This window comes from Vigna umbellata, chromosome 1 (genome assembly GCF_029865625.1).
Source record: "Vigna umbellata cultivar VRB3 chromosome 1, Vumbellata_1.0, whole genome shotgun sequence".
Classification (NCBI taxonomy): Eukaryota; Viridiplantae; Streptophyta; class Magnoliopsida; order Fabales; family Fabaceae; genus Vigna; species Vigna umbellata.
In genome coordinates, this window is record NC_142165.1 from 83,690,403 (window position 1) to 83,714,690 (window position 24,288).

A 24,288-nucleotide genomic window follows, 5' to 3' on the forward strand; every position below is an offset into this window, starting at 1 on the left:
AGATAGTTTCTTAAAATAATAAATGAAATTAATTTTAATATTTTCACATATAAATGTTAAGACATGTATATATTTTTTTGCATTATAATTATTAATTTTAAAATTTAGTCTATTCTTATATTACCTAAATTTATTTAAGACATACTAGATCGAGTTAAAATTTGTCTCATTCAACTTAATTCATTAATTGTTTTATATAAATTATTCATTTTACATAATAACTAATCCGTTAAATAGGTTCATAAATAAATTAAAATGGAGGGAAACATTGGTGAAATTGCCGAAAGCCAAAATTTCCCGCCATATATAGATAATTTTTTGCACTCTCTCTCTTTCTCTCAGACGTGTTGGCGCTTCTCACTCAATGGCGAAGACTCGAAGAGGTGAGAAAGCAGCGAAAGCAGAAGCTGATGACAGTGGCGATGGTCTCGAAATAATCTCCGTCGGTTCACTCTACAAAGGAGCATGGGACAAGAAGTACTGGACTACCTCTAGGGTTTGATTCCATTCCCTCCTTTTCTCTTTCCCGCCATTTCTCACAATCGATTCCAATTCTTCAATTTCTTTTACTTTTCATCAACTTTTTGGGTTTCTTTTTCTCTCATAATAACCATCTTTGACGAAATTTATAGATTACTCTAAAACTGCGTTGCGGTATAGCTTGCTTCAATTCAACAACTGTGCGGTGTGGAGTTGTTTTTTGTTCTGCTTTTGCAATGTAGTTGAAAATTGTATTTTGTTATGTTCTGAAATATCAAATATCATTGCATGGGAAATCGGGATTTGTGCGGGAGAAACAATTTGTTTTTGTTTATTTTTCTCTGGTGACTGATGTAATGCATTTTTACGTTGAGTACATTGCAGGGAAAAGATCGGTATCCATATCCTGTTGGTTATCAGGCTGTTCGAGCTTACAATGGGATCACTTTTAAGATGGAAATTTGTGAAGGTGTCAATGGCCCTAGATTTTTGGTTCGTATTTGGGCTTCTATGTGTTTTATTTATGTTCTAAAGTTTGATGTGATATGGTAAAGGTTCACATTTTGCTTTGGGTTTTATGGAAAATATTTAGTTGTGTACTGTAATGCAGATCTCTTCTGATGATGGGAGTTCATGTTCTGGGAAAACGCCTGACCAACCATGGGAGGAATTTCAGAAGAAAAGTTGCCCCCGCATCAAGATTTGGCATGGAAAGAGACTTTCACCTAGGATGGATGGCTTGGAGGTAGGAATCTGTGATGTTGACTAAATCATTTTGTAAAATTCCTGGTTTTTCTGGTTTTTCCAGAAATTTTCCTTCCTATCTTGTTGTATGTTACCATTTTTTTGTTTGCTATAATATGATATTTTATCCATACTATGCTTTCTGTTTCTTATATCTTACATCTTACCTTAGTCAATCACGGACAAAATAGACTCTTCATCAACAATGATATTATTGTTGACTTTTAGGAGAAAGTAAGAAACAACTAGGATTTAAATGTTAAAATATAAAACTACATGTTTTTGTGGACTATGATCAATTTTCACATAAAAAAAGGTTAGAGTGAGTAACCAGTAGCATGTTGTGTCCCCTGCATTCTCTGTCAATCATTTATGCTATATAACTGATCATAGGTACTATGCATGCAATGAAGACTAAACTGGGACAGTTCTTTTTTTGATGAATTTGGTTTTAAGGAAGCATATCTTTACATTTTGTCTCAACAAGTAAACTTCTGTTAACAGATAAAACCATTTTTGAATCACTACCTTCCTTTTTTCTCTTAAATAAACTTTCTTCTTTATAAAGATACCTAAGAACTTGTGTCCAGGATTTGTACCATTCTGGGTTGATCAATATCCTAATTCTCCTTTTTTTCTTTTAATTCCTTTCTGTTATTTCACAATCACGTATATTTTATTCTTACTATATTGTTTTTAATATAGTTGTCTGTGGTGCATAGTGTATTTTATTTTATTTTCATCATATGCAGTTTTTTGGGTTCAAAAATCAGTCTATCCAGAGGTTGCTCCGTGAACTGGTAACAAATGTAAATGAAATAGCAGAACGGAGCTTGGTATCCCCAAACACCTATGAGGGGGTTGCTAGAGCAGATCATGATGATTGCTGCCCAAATGTAGGCACATATCCTGATTTACTACTTTACCTCGGAAAACCACACGTTACAAGGAAGAGAAGCAGATGTGAACTCAAAAACAAAAAATTAAATGTACGAGCTAGACCTCAGTCTCCAGAATTCATATGTAGTGAACCCTCAAATGTAAAGAACGAGAAGAGTTGTGGTCAGGGGAGTTCTACAACCCATTATGGTTCAGAAGTACCTGAGGTCCACAATCATATAAAGAATCGTCTTGAAATTTCTAATAATAAAGAAGTGGGAGCTATGCCTTCTGAAGGGACAACTGGTTTTCTCTTTTCTGAAAGTTGCAGGGCTAAAGAACTAACTGAAAACTTGTCCACAGAAGAACCTGTAAGCATGCCTTTAAACTTGTGATGTTCTAGTGAACACTATTAATTGTGAATATGTTGCTTCATAAAACACAATCTGTTGAGTGGTTATCATTAAAAACATGTTCTTTCCTTTTCTTGATCTTCATAAACTCAAAATCATAAAGTACTTGTAAGTGATATGTTTTACTTCTTACAACCGATTTATTTTTTCTCTTGCTTGAAATATTTCAGATTCAGTTAAAAATTTCCCAGAGATAGGAAATAAATCAAATTTATGGTCCATTTTGTTATAGAAGAAAATATCTTAACTTCTTGCAGCTTCATAGGTCGCGTTATGTGGAGTTGAAGATGTCTAATTTGTTGGTGAAATCAGAAGACAATAAACTAATGCAGTCACATTCTAAGGAGTCTGTAGGTTGTATTGACATTGATCTGTGTGCTCCTGATACCCTAGATTTTGTGCAAGGTACTTGTATTTTGTTTGTACTATAAAACCTATTACTTTTAACTTTTAATGATTTTCAATACGTACAATCTTATATCCTCATGCTCATTTCAATTGATGGGTTGGAAGACTTTTTGGCTAAGATGTTGGCATACTCAGTTATTTTACTTTTTCAATAATGTTTGGGGTTTATATCTAATTTTGAACCTTTCCAATTTGGGTTATCAAAGTTGGGTGATACTGCCTAATAACTTTGCCGTTATGGAATAGTGCAGTGTATTCTTTGCAGAATGAAAGTGTTAGGAATAAAATAGGAGAGAAGTAAGGGCCGAACGGGTAAGAGGAGAGAAGTAAGGGTCGAATGATATATATTAAGACCGAACGGTGGGGAAGAGAGACCGAACGAAGAGGACAAGAAAGGATGAGGAAAGCTAGACCGAACGATATTAACTGTTAAAGGCCAAACGGTAGTTTCAGTTAGGAAGGAATGCGGGAATGAGATATTTTAATTTGGAACTCTAAATAATCTTCTTTGATTTCTGTTCAGGGGAGGATTTCATTTTTGAGTTTAGATTAGGCATATTAGCCAGTGGAGGGAGATAGGCTTCCGTGGGGGAGATTACACTTGTAATTTTCTACACTTTACAGAATCAATAATACATACATACTTTCATTTTTGTTGTTCGAGTGTTTGAGTGAGAAGAGAGCATAGATTTAGGTTACTTGCATAAAGTAACCTAACAATTGGTCCGACCTGCCAGATCCAAATCGGAGGGAGAGCAAGATGGAAGGGAAGTTACATGCATTGGAGAACCGAATCGAAGGGAGGATGAGTGTGTTGGAGCTTGTGGGAGAAGAATTGAAGGCAGACAATATGGGCATTCGCCAAGACTTGAAAGAGCTTACGCGAGTGGTAGATTGGTTGGCGCGAAATTTAGAATGGAATTCGGAAGGAAGTCAGGGGTCCATTAATGGCGGAGGAGAAGAGAGAGCTCAAAGAGGAGAAGAAAAAGCTCAGAGGAAGAATTAGAGGATGACCAGGGAGATGCACCACTTAATTGGGTGAAATGGGTAGAATTACCCACTTTTGATAGAAACCATGACTTTAGTTTGGAGCTTAGGCCAAGCAAAAGTGACTGAGGGAGACTGGGAAGCAGAGAGACTGGCACCAGTGCAAGAAGCGGGGTTGCAACAGATTCTAGCATATTTCGAGGGGGTGTTTCGAGAACCCCAGGGGCCGCCTGAGACGAAAATAGACCATCGAATCACATTAAAGGAAGATAGACTTCAAATTCAAATTAACTCAATGCAGTTTGTGCGTGCAATGGAGGTGCTGTACACGAAACTCCATGACAAGTACACCGAAGTCAAGACTAAGAAACTGGCCATGATGACTGGCTACGCTGTTGGAGTGCGGTAGCAAGGCTAATGTTCTATCAGGCCTTGATTTATAGGAAACTGGCCATGATGACTGGCTTATTCCAATTCTTTTTGAATATGCACTGGGAATGAAATTTTTCATTTTTGTCAAACCGGACGGATTTGCCTTTCTGCAATACATCTATCAAGTGGCTACTCCTTCAATTTATCATGGATTTGCAAAGCCCTTGAAAAGTGCTACAGCAAAGGAACCAGCAGCAGCAAGGGGAGGAGATACCCAAGTCTTAATACAATGGCAGCAAGGTGGATTGGAGGACGTCACCTGGAAGAGGAGCATTAAGTCAAATAACAGTTCCCTGACTTCAACCTTGAGGACAAGGTTGATTTTGAGGGGTGGAGTAATGTTAGGAATAAAATAGCCAAACAGTAAGAGGAGAGAAGTAAGGGCCAAACGGTTAAGAGGAGAGAAGTAAGGGCCGAACGGTATATATTAATACCGAACGATGGGGAAGAGAGACCGAACTGAGAGGACAAGAAAGGCTGAGGAAAGCTGGACCGAAAGATATTAGCCGTTAAAGGCCGAACGGTTGTTTCAGTTAGGAAGGAATGCGGGAATGAGATATTTTAATGCGACACTATAAATAATCTTCTTTGATTTCTGTTTATGGGAGGATTTCATTTTTGAGTATAGACTGGGCATATTAGCCAGTGGAGGGAGATAGGCTTCCTTTTGGGAGATTACACTTGTAATTTTCTACACTTTACAGAATCAATAATACATACATACATACTTTCATTTTTGTTGTTTTGAGTGTTTGAGTGAGAAGATAGCATAGATTTAGGTTACTGGCATAAAGTAACCTAATAGAAAGTGTGAAATGTTTTGTGGTATTGTCAAAGATATGACATTTGTTGATTCCACTAATTTTAATATAATATTTATAAATTCATGGGTGGTCTCAAAAAACACATCTTGTAAAAAACTCTTAGAATCTTTTTATCACTATGTTTAAGCTTTTTTCTATTTATTAATATTAGTATTTCTTTATTCTACAAAACTCTCCTTTAATATCTGTTTTCTCTCATTTATTTTTTCTTCTCTATATTCCTTTTGAACCAAATCACTTACTCTAGTACACTGCAGAAAATACTCTTGATTCTGGCCCAAGTGAACCAGATAAAAATGCTTACATTAAGACAGCTTGTGAGATCACATCTGGAGAATTGTTAAATGCAGAGCATGAAAAAGTGGTCAAATCTAATTCAAATCGCTCTGAAAAAGGTGACTTTGGTTCAGCTGGCCATGATGTAGCAAACTCGATGATGTCACTTCTGCTTCCTCAGGCAGTTCCTCTACTGAGGTCTGTTTCAACAGATAAGGAGCTTATCATTAGTCCTGCAGATATGCCACCTTCTCAGGTCAATTCGAAGGACGAACATGATAAAGTCGGACATAGTTTGGAAGTAGCCTCATCTGGTAAATATTACCTTATCTAGAATATTGTTTCTGAGCATTTGTTATTACTGCCTGTGTGTCAAAACATTTGATATAGTATGTTGTCATTTCAATCTACCTTTTCATTGTCATGTTTGTGCATTTATATATCCTTATGCATTATCAAAAATATGTTTATATGGCAGATGTAATAATGATAGAGGCTGCACAGGTGGAACATGGAGAGACGATACATGGGCATACAGACCCACATTCAGACACTCCTAATTCTGAACATATGAAGTGTATCGTTCCTGACAGTTTTGAATATAGTCAATGTGATAATTATAAAACTAATCAGGAAATGTTATCTACTGATCTTGCTGAAGCTGGTCGATCTAGTTTCAATATAGAAGTGTGTTCTCAGCAGTTTATTGGTCATGACATGCCAAACATAACATCCACAAGTCATGCTTCTGTGATGGACTTTGAAGACATTCCTCAGAATTTTGATGTATGCATTCCTGAATCTGTTCTAGATGACATGTCTCTTGAGGATCGGGTTAATTCTGGAAGAAGGGAGGATAAGTATATAGATGTGAAAGAAAATTCAGCACATGTTAGTCTCAGTTATGCACAAAAGGACTCTCCAACTGCTCAGGATTTTAGTGGAGGTAATGTGTTTATGATATTTGACATTGACAAAATTATTATAAATATAGCATATTGCGAAATAATTTTTCCGTCTATTTTGAACTGAGATTCATGTCAAGCTATGATGCTCTGTCCTCCGAAGTAGTTGTACCCATACTGGACGCAAAAATTGGTTTCTCTACTTAATGGTTGTGACCAAGCATAAATTGGTCCATGCAGAATAATTCGCTAGTAAATGAAACAAATTGCTGTTTCACTCACTCTTCAGAATTTGTGCCGTTAAATATGTTTTGCTCACTGCGTGAATACTAGGAAAATTGTATTTATATTTTATATGATATATGCTCCCACACACCTTAGATTTAGAAATTTTTTGTACCCTAATACCTGTATTGATAATGGTATTCATACCCCACGGTACACTGATCTTGAGCTATTGCAAACCCAACCCAATCACATGATCCAGCATCACTGGTGATGGTTGCGGCAAATTATAGCTTAATTGCGTTGGGACTGTTGCTTACTTGAATTGTTCAGTCTGATTCAGTGATTACCAATTCTTACAAATTGTATAACGCGATGCAGGTGTTAGCAATGCATTCTCTGGGGACAAATTTAAACTTTCTACTCCTCAAATGTCTACTACCAAAGACACTTTACATTCCTCGGAAGTTATTCTAGTAAACAATTCAAATGATAAACAACGTGAACCAGATGAGGCTGCAGGTTTGTGTGTTCAAACACCTCAAACTTGTAGGGATGTTCTGATTGGACATAGTAATCTAGTGGAACAAAGCCTAGCAACATCTCAGAATCCAACCCCGTTTGCTGAACAAAATAAGTGTCTTGGTACCAAAGAAGCTCAATTAATTTCAGAACCAATGCCACTGCAAAACGAGGAACTTAAGAGTAATATGGGAAGCAGTGTTAAGTTTGTGGGATGTTACTTGCACCCAATGCCTGTTTCATCATTATTTTTGAGCACAAGAGAGGATGAAGTCCATGTTTGTGTCTTATGTGGCCAACTGACAGATCAGTACAGGACCTTGTTTACTTACAAGGTAGCCATTGCTGGACCAACACTAGGATGCCCTTCTGTCATGGCTCACAGCTCAATACTGTTACCCGATCCAAAACATATGTTCATAAAGGATGTAAGTTATTTTTTGCTTGGTCCAATCTCAACCGTTTCTTCCTTTTTTTTATTCTAAATGTTTGTTTGGATAAATGATCACTGACAAAATCTGTTTAGAGTACAGCTGTCATAACAGAATGTAACCTAGTTATACACTACTACATAGTAAGTGACAAAATCTTTCATCTTATGCTAGACTCTGGTGGAAACATCTGGGGTGCAGTTGACTCCTGGTGGACAGTATATTGTCTTAATAGGCAGCATAAAGACCCCCAATTGCAGGTTAAATGTTTCTTCATGCTTCAATTGATATGTAATATCCGTTTAAGTAGAATAACTAAATAGCGTGTCATCCCAGGGAAGGAAAAATTGATTGTTCTTGCTCAAAATGTACATCAGTCTTGTATGAGAAGAATGCATTGAAGATTGTCCAAGTAGAACACGGTTATGTATCAGTTGTAACAACATTGAAAACGGTTGACAATGCGCATTGTATATTGGTGTGTGAACCTAACCGACTTGTTTCTGTTGGAGAGAGTGGGAAACTGCAGGTGTGGGTCATGAATTCAAATTGGAGGTGATTTTAGTGACTCTTCTCACTCTTTAATTTCCTAGGGGCCATTTATGTCCCTTTCGGAGTATCAATATTTAAAGTTTTAATTTATTTTAATCGACTTGCTGATTTATTGTACTTTTGCTTTTGTAGCTGTTAGCATGGATATGAATTCCCTTTGGTTTTCCTCTAAGATTGCATGAGAATATTTAGCAAACTGTGTTTTTGAGATGTTATGACAGATTGGTCTTGGTTTAAAAGCTTCCTAGTTTTTATTAAAGTTAATTTGCTCAGAATCTAAGATCTGCCATCAGTTTTGCCGACCTCTTTTCTAGAAGAGCAAATGCCACAATTTTATAGAATTTCTTCCTGTTTGTCAATGACGTCTGTGTTGCCAATACCCGTTAAATTGTTGGTTTTATAGCTAGCTTAATTAAATGTATAATATTTGGTTATCTTGCAATTGTGCTTGTGCATACAATTTAGCTTGTTCACTCTTTCATTCATATTTGGCAGTGAAAAAACAGAGCACTTCATTGTTCCAGCTGATGGCACGGCATCTCCTGGCATTGTGGAGTTGAAGAAGGTTCCTAAGTCTACTCATTTAGTTGTTGGTTTTACTAGCTATGGGGAATTTAGTTTATGGTATGCTATCTCATTCACCTTGAAAGGGTTTCCCATTGTGTTTGCATCACTCAACGTGCTTTAAACCTCAAATGTTTTTCATATGAGTTCTGAAACACCTAATACACCAGTCATTCTCAAGGACTGTCGTGTTTTTTGGGGACCATGTTGAGATTTTAAACATTCTCTAGACCGAACAGGTCTATGCCAAATTATTCGGGAATAAATTTGGGGGTATTCATGTGGGACTTTTGCATTTTTACGAGTGTGTTATCAATTTATCATATTTGTTGTACGAATTCACTTGCACTTTTTGCCCATTATGTAGTCAGTATCGTTTAGGGCATTAATTAATGTTTTTATTGGATCTTATTTTATTTTTTGAGTCACAAGTTATTCAGAACATGAATTTTGTCTGTTTACTTCTTCCATAATGACCCCCACTTCTGTCTGCAAATCTTCAACATAAGGAGGTTTCAAATCTTAGTTTATCTGCTTCAAAATTTAGAAAATGTTACTCCTGACTATTCTGCCATTTTTTCATCCCATTATTTCGTATTATATTCCTATAACTATTGAAATGACCTATGGCCTAACCCAGCAGTTTAAAGAAATGGGAAAGAGAAGGGAGAAATAATCACATTGGAAAAGTTCAAGTATCATTTAATCTGGGTTACAGTTATAGTAATATGATAATATCTCATTCACTATTTTCAACATTTTTCCCAGGGATATTGCAAATTGTAATTGTGTAGCAAGATTCTCCGCTATAAAAAGTCCAATAAATGAGTTCTTTCCAATAAGCTTGTTCCAGTGGAAAACAAAAGACTCAGGTACTCACAGCTATGCCAGCATGGAGGAGCAGGCTGATAAACTTTTAAAAGCAACCAATTCGTGGTACACACAGCAAGGAGAGACCTCTTGGTTTTCACCATTAGAGGAAGATGTTGCTATGTGGCTTTTTGTCTCGACTTACTCTGATCAGGATTGTTGCCAAAATCCTATTTCAACTTCAAGCAGTTTTGATATACATACAGCTAGAAGTTGGAGGCTTGCACTTGTAATGAAAAATAGCATAAATTTTGGAAGTCCCTTGGATATAAGGTGCTATAAGTCTTTTTCCGAGTTTGATGTAGTTTGTCTTGTACTTTATTCCGTTGAAATTTTTTACTATTTTTCACTTCCATTCAAATCTCAGATTAATTATGAAGATTGTAAGGAGCCATTAGTTATAAATATTTTTTACTGATATGGATAGGTATATGAAATTGCATCTAAAGAAGGGCTGATGATATCTCAGTATAATACTCTATTTAATAGCTGCCAAGTTATTGGTTATTCAATAATTCAAATTTATCATTTAATTTACATCTTTTAATGCATTAACCCAATGCAGGATTTGCGGTATTGGTGTTTCCTGTGGTTATGGAATCGTCGGTACAAACGAAGGCGTGGTGTATATGTGGGAGTTGTCTAAAGGATCCAAGCTTGATACTCTGCATCATTTCCAAGGTATGTTCAACTGTTCCTTTTTCACTCCTTTGCTTTGACCACTTAGCACTTGCACCTGACAACTACTACAGAAGCACCACTGACGTGTTAAGGTTGATTTTGTTATTTAATCCTTTTTTGTTCAGTTATTAAGAACACTATTTTTTCTATGAATCTCGTTACTAAACATGAATTTTTTAGATAGAAAAACACAAATTTTTGTAATTTTTTTTTTCTGAAGTCATTAATTTTTTTTCTTTTTAGAGGCGATATGCCCGGTGGATTTGTATGGCGGTTTCATTGATCGATCTGTTTCTAAATTAATAATTATACCTTTCCAAACTTGAACGTAATATTATTTTATTAAAATATACATATATACATTTATAATTTATAACAATATACAATGGTAATTCTTCCATTTCTTGTGTACATTTCATTTCTATATTTCATCCTCAATTATATTTTAAAATTACAATTTATATTCAATTATATTTTAAATTTATAACATTTTGATTAGTATATACAAACTATTCATCTACTAAGTACACGTTTCAATCTCTTCACAATACAGTTATTATATTTCAAATTTGTAATCTATATTTGCTCTTCCAATATTGGATATATGAAATAATATAATTATTGTAATATATATATATATATATATATATATTAAACATAGTCAAATAACAATTTGGGCACATTGTTGCTTAATACAAGAAATAAATCTAATTTTTCTAGGCATTTCACCGTTTTGTTGATCATCATTGAAAATTACATTCATTAGCTCAAGTTCATCTAAAGCCAAATTAGCAACTTCAAAACGCCCACTATCATCAAGTGAACCAAAATCATTTCCAACTACATCCCAAATTGTGTTCTATCAAGTTATTTCTTTCTTTTTTCTCCAAATTTTAAAAATGTCCTTGATGTCAGATGGCCATGTTGCATGTGTTGCTACCGATAATTCGAGAGGTGCCTTAGGAGTGGCTGGTGGAGGGCAGTTGTTGCTTTATCTACACCTTGCTGAGCTAGACTCAGACTAACTGGTGAACACGAAAGTGTTCTTTACCCACCGATCTTACGAACTTGTGTTGATATTTGGAATCATTTGTTTGTATCTGAATTGCAGCAATGTTCTTCATTTTGAGAATTGCTAATAGTGTTCCAGCTCTTCATCAAATTAGTGTTTCTAATCTGTATGAGCGACTGTATATTCAATTTATTGTATGTATATATCACCAGGGGATGTGAATTAGTAGTACATGCAATCGATTTTTATTTTCGTTGAAGTTGCTGCTTTGGTAAAATTTAAAAGTCAATTTGATTGTTTAATATCGCATGATTTTTAAGTACGGGATAGATGCTGCATTTATAATAAGTTGATTTTTAAAACTTTGAAATTTTAATTATTCTTTTTCTAATAGAAACTTTTGATACAGCTTTACTTTATGGTTGACACTTTGTAACCTGAAATGAGACGGTGATTTTAGGGACGATTGCAGTTCGTTTAGAATAATGTTAAACGATGTTCTTAATATTTTATACTTTTGAAAAACATTAATAAATATTGCCTACTTTTTTATTTTATTTAAATATATTATATTCCTTAAAACTTCAATAAAAACTATGAAAATTAGAAATTAAAATTTTTAAAAATGAAAATTAAAGAATATTTAATAAGTTAGATTTTTTACAAATAAAATAAGAGAACATTACTTTAATAAATGAGATAGATAAATGTCAATAATTAATTAAAATAGAAATTATATGCAAATTACTATATTGATCGATAATATACTTACATATGTTTAAATTTTATTATACTAGGTCTCACCTAAAGGCTACATAGAAATCACGTGAAAATGATAAACATCATCTGACTGTCAACGTAAGCTTTCACTAAGTAACAAATGTCAAAAGCATACTACCATAACATTTAAATATTGAAGTCAGCTTTTCTTGAAGTTTTTATTAACGAATGAACTTTAATAGATGAAAAAATATTAAACTTCCATGAAATAATATTTAGAAACCTATCAATCATTAGTGATCAAATTAGATTTTACACTACAAACCGAGAGGTAGATAAAAGAAAAAGACAAAAACACATGTCCATATAAAATTTGAAACCGTAAGTGTTTTTTCTTTCGGTATTTATTTACATGTATCAATTCAAAAAATGAAAAAACCAACATAAGAACAAATGACAGTGACAATGACAGTATTACAGATGCTCCCAACCCCTTACTAAAAAGAATGAAACAAAATACAAAATGTATAAAAGCAGCAAAACAATGGATCTTGCGATAACTTTGATTTTGGCTGCTCCGTAAGAGGGAAAGCCACCAGATCTGTAGCATCCAGCAGACTGCAGCATCCAGATCTGAGAAGTCACTAGAAATTATTACCAGTGCTCCAATTCTTCATTTGTTTGTCACATCAACCACGAACTACAACAGATTGACTGCTGTATATGCTTCTTGTTTTGACAGTCCACGTCAACATATCCTAAATTTACAAAACCATATGTGAAGACCCCCTTTCTTTCATAATTCCTTTTGTATACATAAGCCCATTTGGAAGACAACTAGAGTACTAACATGGGACATCTCGTGAAGGAAATATGCCTCTGTTTGAAACAAATGTATAAATAAAAGAAGTACAAGATTCTTCAAGTTTGGCAACCCAATTCTTGCTCCACGCAATTCTTCATTCTCCATGAAGGTTTTCATTGAGGCTTTCACAATCCCATGCATGTAGAGATATATACCAATTTCATCAATTAGACTTGTCTCCCAGGACCACAGGAAAAGGTAGTACTAGGCAAGTAACCAGAGTTTCTGAGAGTCTAGTTAAAAAAATATGTAGACTCCAAAACCTCGCGAAGATCGAAGTCTCCTCGTTCTGGTAAGGGAGGAAAGTTCAATGTGGGAAAATTCTTTTGGAAGCTCTCCGACAACTGCATTTACAAGTAAAGAATGAATTATTAAACAACCAAGTCATTTGGTATACAATGACGAGTTTACTTGTAAACAAAATATGTCAAATAATAAATCCGAAAGCAACATGCATCCAAAGATACTAAAATTGAGTCTGGTACGTCGATTGATTTGGTCAAGTAGAAAGGTGAGTTAGATGATGATTCACGATAAACCATGAATAGTTACAAAATGCATCAAAAGGCTTCATAAGCAAATGGTCAGCTTCACATTAATACAACCCACTACGTAATTCCTTTCGGAAAGGAAGCCAAAGAACAAAGTTTGAGTGGATTGAATGACATCAGAAAAGCATTTACCAAAAGTTATCAGTATGAAAGGAAAGGATTAAGTCAGAATGGATTGATTTGAAGAAAATGCTTCACGCTTGGCAATCAAATATCCAAGTAAAGAGCCCAAATAGTTAAAGATACAAAATACTTTACATTTTCCAGTACTGGAGCGTCGTAGAGTTCAACAAACTTTTCCCTGAGTATCTTGTTCATTTCATCAACATCACATGCATGTGTCCAGTATGAATCATGAACCCCTGCCATTAAGCATTGGTTTACAAATTTAAATTCCTAATGGATACTCCAATTGCATTCACCTAAGACTGTTCATGTTTTTTATATAAACCACTAAGCACCTGCAAAGTTCAAGCCCGCTTTTTTACAAGCAACTGCAGTCATCATCATGTGAGAACCATCAAGAGAATGAACAAAATTTGGGGGAAAAGCTGTTCTCTGCCTTTTAGCCATGACCTGTAACATTAGTGTGGATATTCTATTAGATTAACAATAGCATGCTTAGGGAAAGACACCTATATTGTCCCAAGGGCATTGCAGGTTTTGACAAGTAATACCAACAAAATAACAAAGTGATACATACAGCAATAGGAACACAAATTAGATAGTTCAACTAAGCCCTTCAAAACATAAACTACAAGTTGATATGGTGATGTGTCAAGTATCTTACAAATATAGGATCTTTTTCAGACATGAAAGTGTGACATTAAAATAGAACAGTTACTTCCAAACACAGGTCTACATATATGGTTGGTCAATTTCAATCAAATCAATGCTTACCTTGTCAGTCTCTCGTTGTAATGTCAAAATCTGAAGGGAAGTTTTGATCTGTACATCATATCCAATTACCATATTAATGACAAGAAATGTGTCAACTACTTCTAAGTTATTTGACTAGTAGAGAGGAAGAAAAAAGAGACAATGGAAAATAAGAAAAATAGGCCATCAGTTGAGAAGTTACAAGATGCCTTCCTAATTGTCGATAGGGTTGTACTACAGGTAGACCGAGGGGAGTGATCCACCGGACTGCTTGGTTAGTGGAAGCAATCACCTATTCCATGTTCAAAATTTAAATCATTAAGACGATTGAGATGTATACAGTAAAAAACATGGGAACATAGTATTTTAATAGCCACATATAATTCTTGAATAACATGTTCAATGCCTATAGCACTTTTGGAGAGAAAAAACGGCATGCTGAAAAATATGTGCCTATATTACGAAATAAAACTCAATTATAATTCCTCAGAATAATAAATACAAGGATTTGCAGTTACCCTAACAACAAATACATTCTAAAGGTCCCACGTAATATGGAGCATATAAAATATATGCACCACACTTGTCACATATAACTTACCCTTAGACATCTCAATGACTTAAAGAATACATATTCTAGCTGATTATTTGAATTTACAGTTGGAAATGTCCCCTAATTTCAAAAAACCGTGACGCATAGGGGCATCAACAGGCTTATCGTATAACAGAACTGATTCCTTAAGGATTCCCATTGTATACTTTCCCTAGAAAATTGTGATACCATCCTTGGATTATGCCATCTCCATTCCAAAAAATATTGCAATTATTAAAGATCTCTTGAAAAAATTATATAAAAGAAGTTTCACCTAAATGATGTAGGTGATTGTTGGAAACTACGCATCTATTGGGATGTGCTGCATTAAAAGTTTAGGTTCATGTAACTTTACAACTGTATGAACTTTACTTTAAATTTAAATTTAAAATAATGATTCTAGAAGATTCAGGTAGTTAAGATTAAGGGATAATTTAGATTTGAGTTGACCTTATTCGCTTTTACTTTTTCCCTGCCTCATCTAACATCATTTTTGTAAACATATTTGGACCTCTCCTATCTCTTCCTATGTAACTTCTAGAGGGGTCAAAACTACATCAACATCACCAGTGTCATGCTTTGTCCTCGGAGTTTAGTTTACAAGTTATAATCCAGAAACTGAATGGAAGAATCTATATTTGGATGATCATTGAAGAAAACCATGAAATGCAAAGGCTACTTGCCGAAAATCCATTGCAAGCCACCCAACAGTAAAACAAAATTTAGGTGGTAGGACACTTCAAGCCCCCGATGGTAGGACACTTCAATCCAGAGTAAGTGACACTTTTTTAGATGTTACAAGGCCATGAATAAGTTAGTCTTATTTCCTAAACACGCATTCCAAAGAAAACTGAACCCACCTGAGCAAATGTGATTATTCTAAGACTACCCCTTAGCCCAAAACTTACTATGTATTAAATGTCACAAATAACACTAAATCTTCAAGGTCACTGTTAGGATGTCATTTGGCTGATATGTAGAAGGTTACTAAGCACCTAATCATAGAGAAGGTAGAATAGTAAGAAATCAACACCGACAAAGATAAACAAAATCTCCAATTTTTGAAAAATAAATACTACTTATTAAGAGCCCAATGAGTGTTGTCTGCCACAAACTTCTAAAAGACTTGAAGGTCGGCTTGTGTTCCTTTTCACACACACATAAATATTCATTATAGATAACATCTTACCATAACCCTAGACTGTCAAAATTTTCTAACAAATTGTATCAGAAAGAGACATATATTAAAAACAATAAGATAACACATACAAAATTTAAATACACTAGATAGATAAACTATGAAAAGTATATCATGATAAACTACTAGGCATTGGTTCATATTACCTATATTTCACAATAAATTAGCACGAGCCAATCATATGCAGCATTCTTAATACAATTAATAGAAAAGCAAGAGACAGACGTAGGGGGATCAAACCAAAACCCACCAAGAGAATCTAAAATAGGGGACGCCACATCCTTAAAATTTAGAGACAAAAATGGAGGCACTCGCTCATTCATTTAATCAACGATAACCAACAGAAAATTAGACATACCTTTGCACAATCACCTAGCCAATCCATAATACTCCTTGCAGCCTCAAACATCTCTTCTAAGGCAGTGAGAGTGGTCTATAAAACAATGACTAATAAGTAAAAGTAAAATAGATAATGGAATAGATTTAGAAATGTTAACATACAATTCCACTAAATCAAATTTTCATACTCTTGCAGCATAGCAAGCAGCAGTAAACAGCTCTATATCATCCTCAATGGCACAACGCTCCTTTAACCTCCTCTTTATCTGCTCCCTGGCCCCAATGTAAGTCACTCCGTAAACAGATGTCATCACTGTTTGCTTTACCAACTTTCGGTCCACCTAATGTTAATTATGATAATGTTTAATGTTTGTAAGTTCAAGGCTGGCAAAATTGTATAATTCTTTCATATTACATTATAAAGAAAAAATATAAAAGCCACTTGTAATGTCGGATGAGTCAACAATGTAGTTATTAATAATAGGTCACAAGCTCCTAACAATCAATCTTCAGATATTCCAAGGGAAAACATTCCAAAAAAAAAGTTAACTGTTTTAAACTTGCAATTAAAAGAAACCTGGCTGATTAAGCGCCTAGCATGCAACGCATTTGGATTAGTTTGGGGATCTTTCTCTGCATCACTTTTCATGATTTCAAGTACTCTGCACCATATTGCCAGAGCCAAAGATGTCAAAACACATAAACTTCTTTCCAACAGCAAATAAATTTAGAGAGTATCCATAGATAGAGAGGAATAAACAAACAGTAGTGATAATTTAATACGGTCTCCTCAGTCATTTCTGGGGGAAATACTACAATGAACCTATAGAATGAAATCAAATAATTAAAGAGAAAATGAAAAGGCTAGAAACATTGGTAATAATTACCTGGCCGCAATTCCTGAGTAAACATCAGCAGGCTGGTCTCCACCAACAAGATTGACTGCAGCAGCTCCCAACTTCAAATACAAGTGAAATTGTGGATGAGGCAGAATTGAAAAAGAGGGGGAATTGATGTAACACAACGTTGTCATGCCAAAACTACAAAAACTTACCCTACTTTATGTTAGAATGGATAATTTTAAATGAAAAATGATTAATTTATAAAGAATTAATGCAACGTGCTGTCATTAACATTGATAAAAGTTTAAACCAACTATTCTTATGCGGGCATGGTGCAACCTTTCTAAGCATATACATCAAACAATAAAGAAAACATCCTACCCTCAATACAATGTAAGAAATCCAAGCGCTACCTTTATCTGGTTATGCTAGATATATAGAATAGCAAATGATGAATGAACAGGAAATCAAATTAGTGTAATATTGAAATTAGTGGAGTCTACTACCCTACTTTCTCCCTCCCTTTCAAATACTTATATATGCCACAAATCTTCAGAAAAACCCTCTCGCACTACATTGCTGAACTTAGACAGTAATAGGATTTTAAAATATTTCAGCATCCCCAACTTAAACAGAATTCAAAAACTACCTCAAAATCCATGTTATTGAAATTCAAGATAGCACTTGTAAGTTTCCAAACATTAAAATGAAGGAAAATATTTGAGTTGACTGGTAAAAAAATCAGCTTTAGGTCACTTTATTTTGGCAATCAATGTAAAATGTGAATTCATATAAAATAGGCAATAAACTATGTTAAATGGAAATTGAACTAGCCCATTGCATTTCCTTGGTTTCAGTTATTGAAATTCAAGATAGCACTTGTAAGTTTCCAAACATTAAAATGAAGGAAAATATTTGAGTTGACTGGTAAAAAAATCAGCTTTAGGTCACTTTATTTTGGCAATCAATGTAAAATGTGAATTCATATAAAATAGGCAATAAACTATGTTAAATGGAAATTGAACTAGCCCATTGCATTTCCTTGGTTTCAGTTTCTAGCAGAATCAGAAAATTTGAAGCAGTTGAGAAAAAATAAATACGAGATGTAAAGTTAATATTTTAGTTCTATCAACCAACCTACATTAAATACCAATCCCATGAAAGAAATAAAGTCTTGCTCTCACAAAGAAGATGGCAAGGGAGCTTCAAAACCATTTGCATGAAGGGTTGGTTCATTATTCAATTTCAACTGGGTCTAACTCAACCCCAGAAACTAGCTAATAAAGTGAGGATTGTTCAAGCCTTTATGATCTACTTTGGCTATATACATACAGTTGATGTTGGACCTCAATAATAGTGACAAGGAACATCCCAACTAAACATCTCTCAAACTCTCAGACTCCCACACGCCCATTCAATACACAAAAAACGAAAATTAAAATAACCAATGCAAAATGCAAAATACCTTGTCTCGCCCAAGTGCGGCATAGTGTTGTAAGCCATTGCATGAACCATCCTAGCAAGCATGGGGAAAAATTAAAATTAGGAGAGAAATACTAAAGAATGGATCAGTGGCCTTCCAGCCTCAACTTCATCAGCATGCATGCTCCAGTGAGTGACTAGGATATGTCAGAGGAATACTGTTTTGGTATACAGTTTAAGTATGCCAACTTTGTTGGAGTATGAAATTAATAAGGTATTCAATACCTGAAAACCTTGCATTATGATCAAGCGTTACCTCGTCTTTTTATCTGGGCTTGTTACTAAAGCCCAATCCAATCAGGGTTTTCAATTATGTATTCCTAGGTACAGCCAAATAAAAGCTCAACTTCTTACACATCGAATGAACATCATGTTGATATATACCAGTTTGCAACAAGCAAATGTGACTATAATATAAATCTAATTTTACATGTAATATTGATACTGATTAGATATTTGTCACAACTCAATTTAAAAATGCACCAGGGACAAACTTCCAAGATAGGTAAAAATAATCTTAGTAAACATATTTTAAAAATAAATAAGTTGCCTGAGTGATGTGTGACACGTTTCTTAATTAGCAAGAGTAATGACTATGTTTCCATGCGTCTTCCTCCCAAAAGGAAAATAAAAGTTATCCGCATGAATATATATGATTCAGATGCAACTTTGCTTCTGAAAGAAAAGATTATAGTGTTCCATTTAGAAGAAAATTTCAACTAAAAAAGGTAGCTGAGTTGTCCTTGTAATATAAAATGTAGAATCAGTTAATATATATTGTTCCCAAATAACAATTTCGGGCATCCCACAAAAGGTACCTGGTGTACTGGCATGTGAGAAATGGTAGTCTCAGGATTAGGGCTCCTCAATGCTTCAGAGAGATTCATGCATGCTGCCAAGCACTGAAAAGGATCCTCTGCTTGCAACCACCACCGATTTCCTTCAAGTGGCCTGTCTGAAGAATCAAATATGTCATCCAGGTGGTTTTCAGTAAATGCTATTCGATCATTGTGAGATAACTTGTCGACACCACCAGCATACAAATTTGCAAGATGTATTTTTAACCAGTGCAAGCCTGACTTCCCTAGAGGACGTCCCTCTGCAAACTCAAGTATGCCTCGGCATAAATCAGAACCAAGATGGTTCAAATATGGGTGCATGGGATAAGCTCGTCCTCGAAAATCAAGATTATGAGGATAATAGAAGCCTTCTTCATCCTTCATCTTTCGTGCAACCTACAGCCAAAAAAGCCAATGCAATGCAACAAGGATGAGTGTATGCAACATCTCCCGGACAGTATTTGTTATATAACCCAATCTCTTAAAGAGTAGCAGATTTCTTACAGCAAGTTTAAGTTCTATGTCACATCGCTGTGAATGTTTCTCACTATTCTCCTTTTTCACAGCTTTGACTTTCCACTTCCATTTTCGGATTTCTGCTTCATCTTCTGTATCTGGTTCTTCAGGGAGGGGAACCTTTGACATTAAAAGAGAATCCAATCAAAAAGCCATAGTCAGAACAGTAGAACCACCCTTGTATCTTGAGTTATATTTGACTACACATTCAAAAATCTATATCTAATAGAAACTTTAAACCAACTGATACAAACCCAGCAAGGATACTCAAATTTTACGGTAAGATATCATTGACATTGATATCACGAAGACATCAGATTGGTATAAATGTAGAAGAATGAAATAAAATATAAAAAGTGAACCAAGGCAATGCAGTACTTCAGGGGACTGCTTCCTCAATGCCCAAAGGTCCCAATTTCGTCTCAATGAGTAGAAACTCCATACCTCAATTAGGATCCTCTTTCAAAAAGACCTAACTACATTTGTAAGTTCAGTACAACTATATCCCACTTATGCCCCTTGTTCTCTTTTCCCTTACTCCTCAATTGATAGGAAAATGTAAAGTAAGAATTAAGATGTTTTTATCCATTAATACATATTAAACCCTAGCATTCAACGAAAAATAAAAATGATGTTGGATTCCGAGAAATATATACTGTTGTGCTGGAAGCTACTCAAGTGGAATATCACTTCTTCCAATAAAGTGGGCCAAGTTTTGTGAAAATCTAGGTATTCAACAGATAAATTTAGCAACAAGGTTTATCTAATGCTCACATCTTCACGATCCACCAAATCAGCCAGGCCTCCTCCATTAGCCCATATTTGATCTATCACACACAGCACCCTTTTGTTTACCCTCCATTTGGTATTGCCAAGAGTATCAAGGGCCTAGAACAGAACAAAACCAGAATTAATTTCAACAACTAACAACAGCAGCCCATGAACATACTTAGAAAAACACATAATTTTAAAAAGAATATCCAAACCTCAAAAACAGGTTCAAGTTGACTCTTGGTAGCCCTCTTAACTGCTTCACGCTGCTGCCTAGCTCCATGAATTCTCATAACATACGATGGCAGAAAAAAGTATCCTCCTTTGTCATACCTACAAAAGATATTGCAATAAGCAAAATGTAGTCATTACTCAATCCGAAGTGGCATGTCAAAAGGTTCTCATCACAAGAAAAAAAAACAGTAAAGCATACAGCAAAGTAATTAGATGTTTGAACTTGATCATGTGATTCAAATTATACTATCCAAAATTGTAGGTATTAAACTAGAGAATTAAACTAAAGATAAATCTTTATAATAAGAAAACAAAAATGTATTAACATTTGCAGTACCTTGTCCAGTTAATGGGTGGCACCAACATTGGCATGTAAGGGATGACGACGTGCCTTGCCTGTCAATATAAACAAACTTCTATGTTAGCATCAATCTCATGAACTTAAGATTGAAGTATAGCTGAAAGTAGAAAACTATACTAATTCTGCTTATAATCTACTTAAAGAAAAGGGGGCATGAATTCAAGTAGAAGCATTCCCTAGAGTTACTTACAGACTTCTCAAGGCCATTTTGCACCAGAGGATCACATTCAATAACACCATATCTCCTAGTTTCCTTCCTAGTTAAATAGAAAGCACCGATTGTTAAGTAATGAAAAAGTAATCGTTTAAAAGTACAGATATTGATTGTGAAAGAGTGCTATCAATCTCACTGTGACTCGTTTGAAAGTGTTTTAAGGGTATGCTTAAATGCTGGGCGTATATCTGGTGGACCATCTCCAAACTGTTTGGCAGGTGGTTGAATGAAAGCCGTTTCTATTAGCAGATCAATTAATCGAGCGCCAACCTGGAACGTACAATAAATACATTGCAACACAAACTGAAGAATCATTCCATGTTCACAGGTACAACTTACAAGTACAAGAATCACAAACCTTTACTTGAGCTTCTTGCCCCCAAGGTTTCCAATCATCTTGATCCCGAACTAATCCCATCGCTTGTTGCCTCTTCTGTTTTTTCATCAAACCAGCAACTCTTTTCCGAAGCTTGGTCTTCTTCTTTTCCGTTTCCTCGTCCTCTTCGATCACTCTTCCTCTTTGTACTGCAGGAGCAAGATGAGATGAGTTGTCAGAGGCGGTTCTCTTCTCCCTTAACATAAATTGGTATATCCTAGCCTGATCCACATAAAGGGTAGCATTTCAGTCAACGAACACTTGAACATTACGAATTCAACATAATAATGCCCAAGTTGAACAATAAAACCCAAAATTAATCACACTTGTGTTATTGAATTAATGACACAGCAATAGATAGATAGATTCATATACCTCTTGCTCAACCGCTTCGCCTACTTGGCAAGTGGCTTGGATGACTCTGGCGGTGCCCACGCCATTCGTATTCGTCATCAACAGAGCCATCAACTTGTGCATGGTGACCACAGCCATCATATCCGCCGGCAACTCGTTGAAATAAGGAGCGTGGCTCAATCGGCACTTGCTCTCTTTACAAAGCTCCTGATCAGCGAGAATCGCATTCCTTAGAGGCTCGAACCAACCAAGGAAGAGCGACTTCATGTATGGCAAATTGGGAGCAAGCTTTTGCACGCGCATGTCCTCCAACAGCTCCTCGTACTCCCTCGCAGCTTCTTCCCACGCCTCCGTCTCCATCTTTATCTGCCTCTTCTTCAGCATCTTGTACCTGTAGCTGTTGCAGTCTAATTTGTGTTCCGCCTTCGCCATTTCCTCCAACAGTTCCTGAACCTCCTCGTAGTCGTCTTCGGTGTCCGTCGATTCAATAGCCTCGGCCACCGTTGCGTAACCTCTGCCCGCCACCATCAAAGACGGAGAAGAAAAACCGTCGTAAAACATAAACGATGACCGACTCACCCCAACTCTGGCGAAACCCTGACATGGGTATATGTTTAGTTTTGTACTTGTTTGGGACTCGATAATTCTCGGAGATAACGTAGAAAGACGGAAGCTGTTCCTTACGGTTGAGGAAGCTCGCTTGGCGAATTTGGTCCACATTTTGGAAATAAGAGGCGGAGAAAGAGAAGCCAAAGTGTTATATAGTGTTCTGTTAACTAAAAAAGATCTGAGACAAACGCCACAGCCGCCTCTAAACCCTCCATAAAACCTATCTATTTCCCCTTACTGGTATGCTTTTCAAACAGGGTTTCGGTTTCGGTTTCCGTTTCGGGTTCGGGCTATTCCATTTCCTTCTCGGATCTTAATCATAATTAGAGTAAAATTTTAAATAAAACAATTTAACTACTAAGAAAAAGGCATTTGAGTCCATATTTTAAATAAAATAATATTAATAAGAGTAATTATTATATGTTGTTAAAGTGGTGTTATACTATACTTTCATTTGAATAATTTCTTTTAATTCTTTTCATTTTTAAATTTTAAAATTTAATTAAAATTAAAGTATAAATAAAATATGTAAAATAAAGTAAAAATCAAATATAAACGAAGTGATGTTCTATTTTTATTTCTTTTTCTTTGACTAGTTGTACAAGTAACTTTTTTTTTAAGAAAACAAATATAAAATAATTTTTTAAATTAAATATATTTTATATCTATAAAGAATTCTTCTTTATATTCACATTTATTTTCCAATTTATTTAAAAGTGATTATTTGTTAAAATTTAACCGTTTTTTCAATTTAACTATTTTTTTAAACTTCACTATTTTTTAAATTAAAATATTACGTACAAAATAAATAAAAATTATTTATAATAAAATTATAAAAATTTTATATTTAATTTCATAAAATTAATAATAATAATAACAATACTAATAATTTTATTACTTTTTATTATTGTAAAAAAAGGAAAACATATATACTACGGCATGTGTTTTTATTATTAAAATTTCACTAGTAAAACTAATATAAACATGTTCATATGATATGTTATTTTACAATTTAATTATAAATAGTTTTTATTTATTTTGTATATAATTTTTATTTATTTAATTCAAAAAATTAGTAAAATTCAAAAAATTATTAAATAAAAACGGTTAAATTTAAAATAACAGTTACTTGAAAGATAAAATTGAAAAAAAAAACACAAAAAGATGAGTCATTTTTATATAATACTACAAGAAGTATGGAATTTGACATATTAATAAATTTTATAATTTTTTATTTCATAAATAGTTTTTTATTATAAACAATTATTTAAATTTAAAAATTAGCTATTAAATTAATAGCCTTATAAAATATATTTTTCTCGTGAGTAATTGTTTAAATAT

At 34.6% G+C, this 24,288-nt stretch overlaps 2 protein-coding genes across 4 annotated transcripts; one reads left to right on the top strand and one right to left on the bottom strand.

The window, feature by feature from the left end:
* The first annotated feature begins 330 nt into the window (after nt 1-330).
* Nucleotides 331-11,464, top strand: LOC124839211 (DNA binding protein). Of its 3 annotated transcripts, none has more exons than XM_047314958.2 (14): nt 331-496; nt 865-972; nt 1,091-1,225; nt 1,977-2,474; nt 2,774-2,921; nt 5,425-5,757; nt 5,922-6,389; nt 6,955-7,523; nt 7,701-7,786; nt 7,863-8,081; nt 8,574-8,702; nt 9,411-9,785; nt 10,078-10,193; nt 11,109-11,464. In XM_047314958.2, the coding sequence occupies exons 1-14, from the start codon at nt 365-367 to the stop codon at nt 11,216-11,218; spliced, it is 3,426 nt and encodes a 1,141-aa protein (XP_047170914.1). In that variant the 5' UTR covers nt 331-364; the 3' UTR covers nt 11,219-11,464. The 3 variants fall into 3 exon arrangements, with proteins under 3 accessions (XP_047170914.1, XP_047170915.1, XP_047170917.1); XM_047314959.2 differs by having other exon boundaries at nt 5,518-5,757; XM_047314961.2 differs by lacking the exons at nt 10,078-10,193; nt 11,109-11,464 and having other exon boundaries at nt 8,574-8,643; nt 9,411-9,578.
* A 797-nt stretch (nt 11,465-12,261) lies between these two features.
* LOC124839215 (DNA-directed RNA polymerase 1B, mitochondrial) lies at nt 12,262-23,155 on the bottom strand. Its single transcript, XM_047314965.2, has 19 exons — nt 22,360-23,155; nt 21,967-22,206; nt 21,745-21,878; nt 21,585-21,651; nt 21,371-21,429; nt 21,015-21,132; nt 20,803-20,916; nt 20,017-20,148; nt 19,492-19,908; nt 18,657-18,707; nt 17,237-17,307; nt 16,927-17,011; nt 16,538-16,690; nt 16,369-16,443; nt 14,423-14,512; nt 14,242-14,289; nt 13,803-13,917; nt 13,600-13,703; nt 12,262-13,134 (listed from the first exon to the last, which is right to left on the bottom strand). Exons 1-19 carry the CDS (start codon nt 23,056-23,058, stop codon nt 13,024-13,026), a joined length of 2,883 nt encoding a protein of 960 aa, XP_047170921.2. The 5' UTR covers nt 23,059-23,155; the 3' UTR covers nt 12,262-13,023.
* Between the last annotated feature and the right edge of the window lie 1,133 nt (nt 23,156-24,288).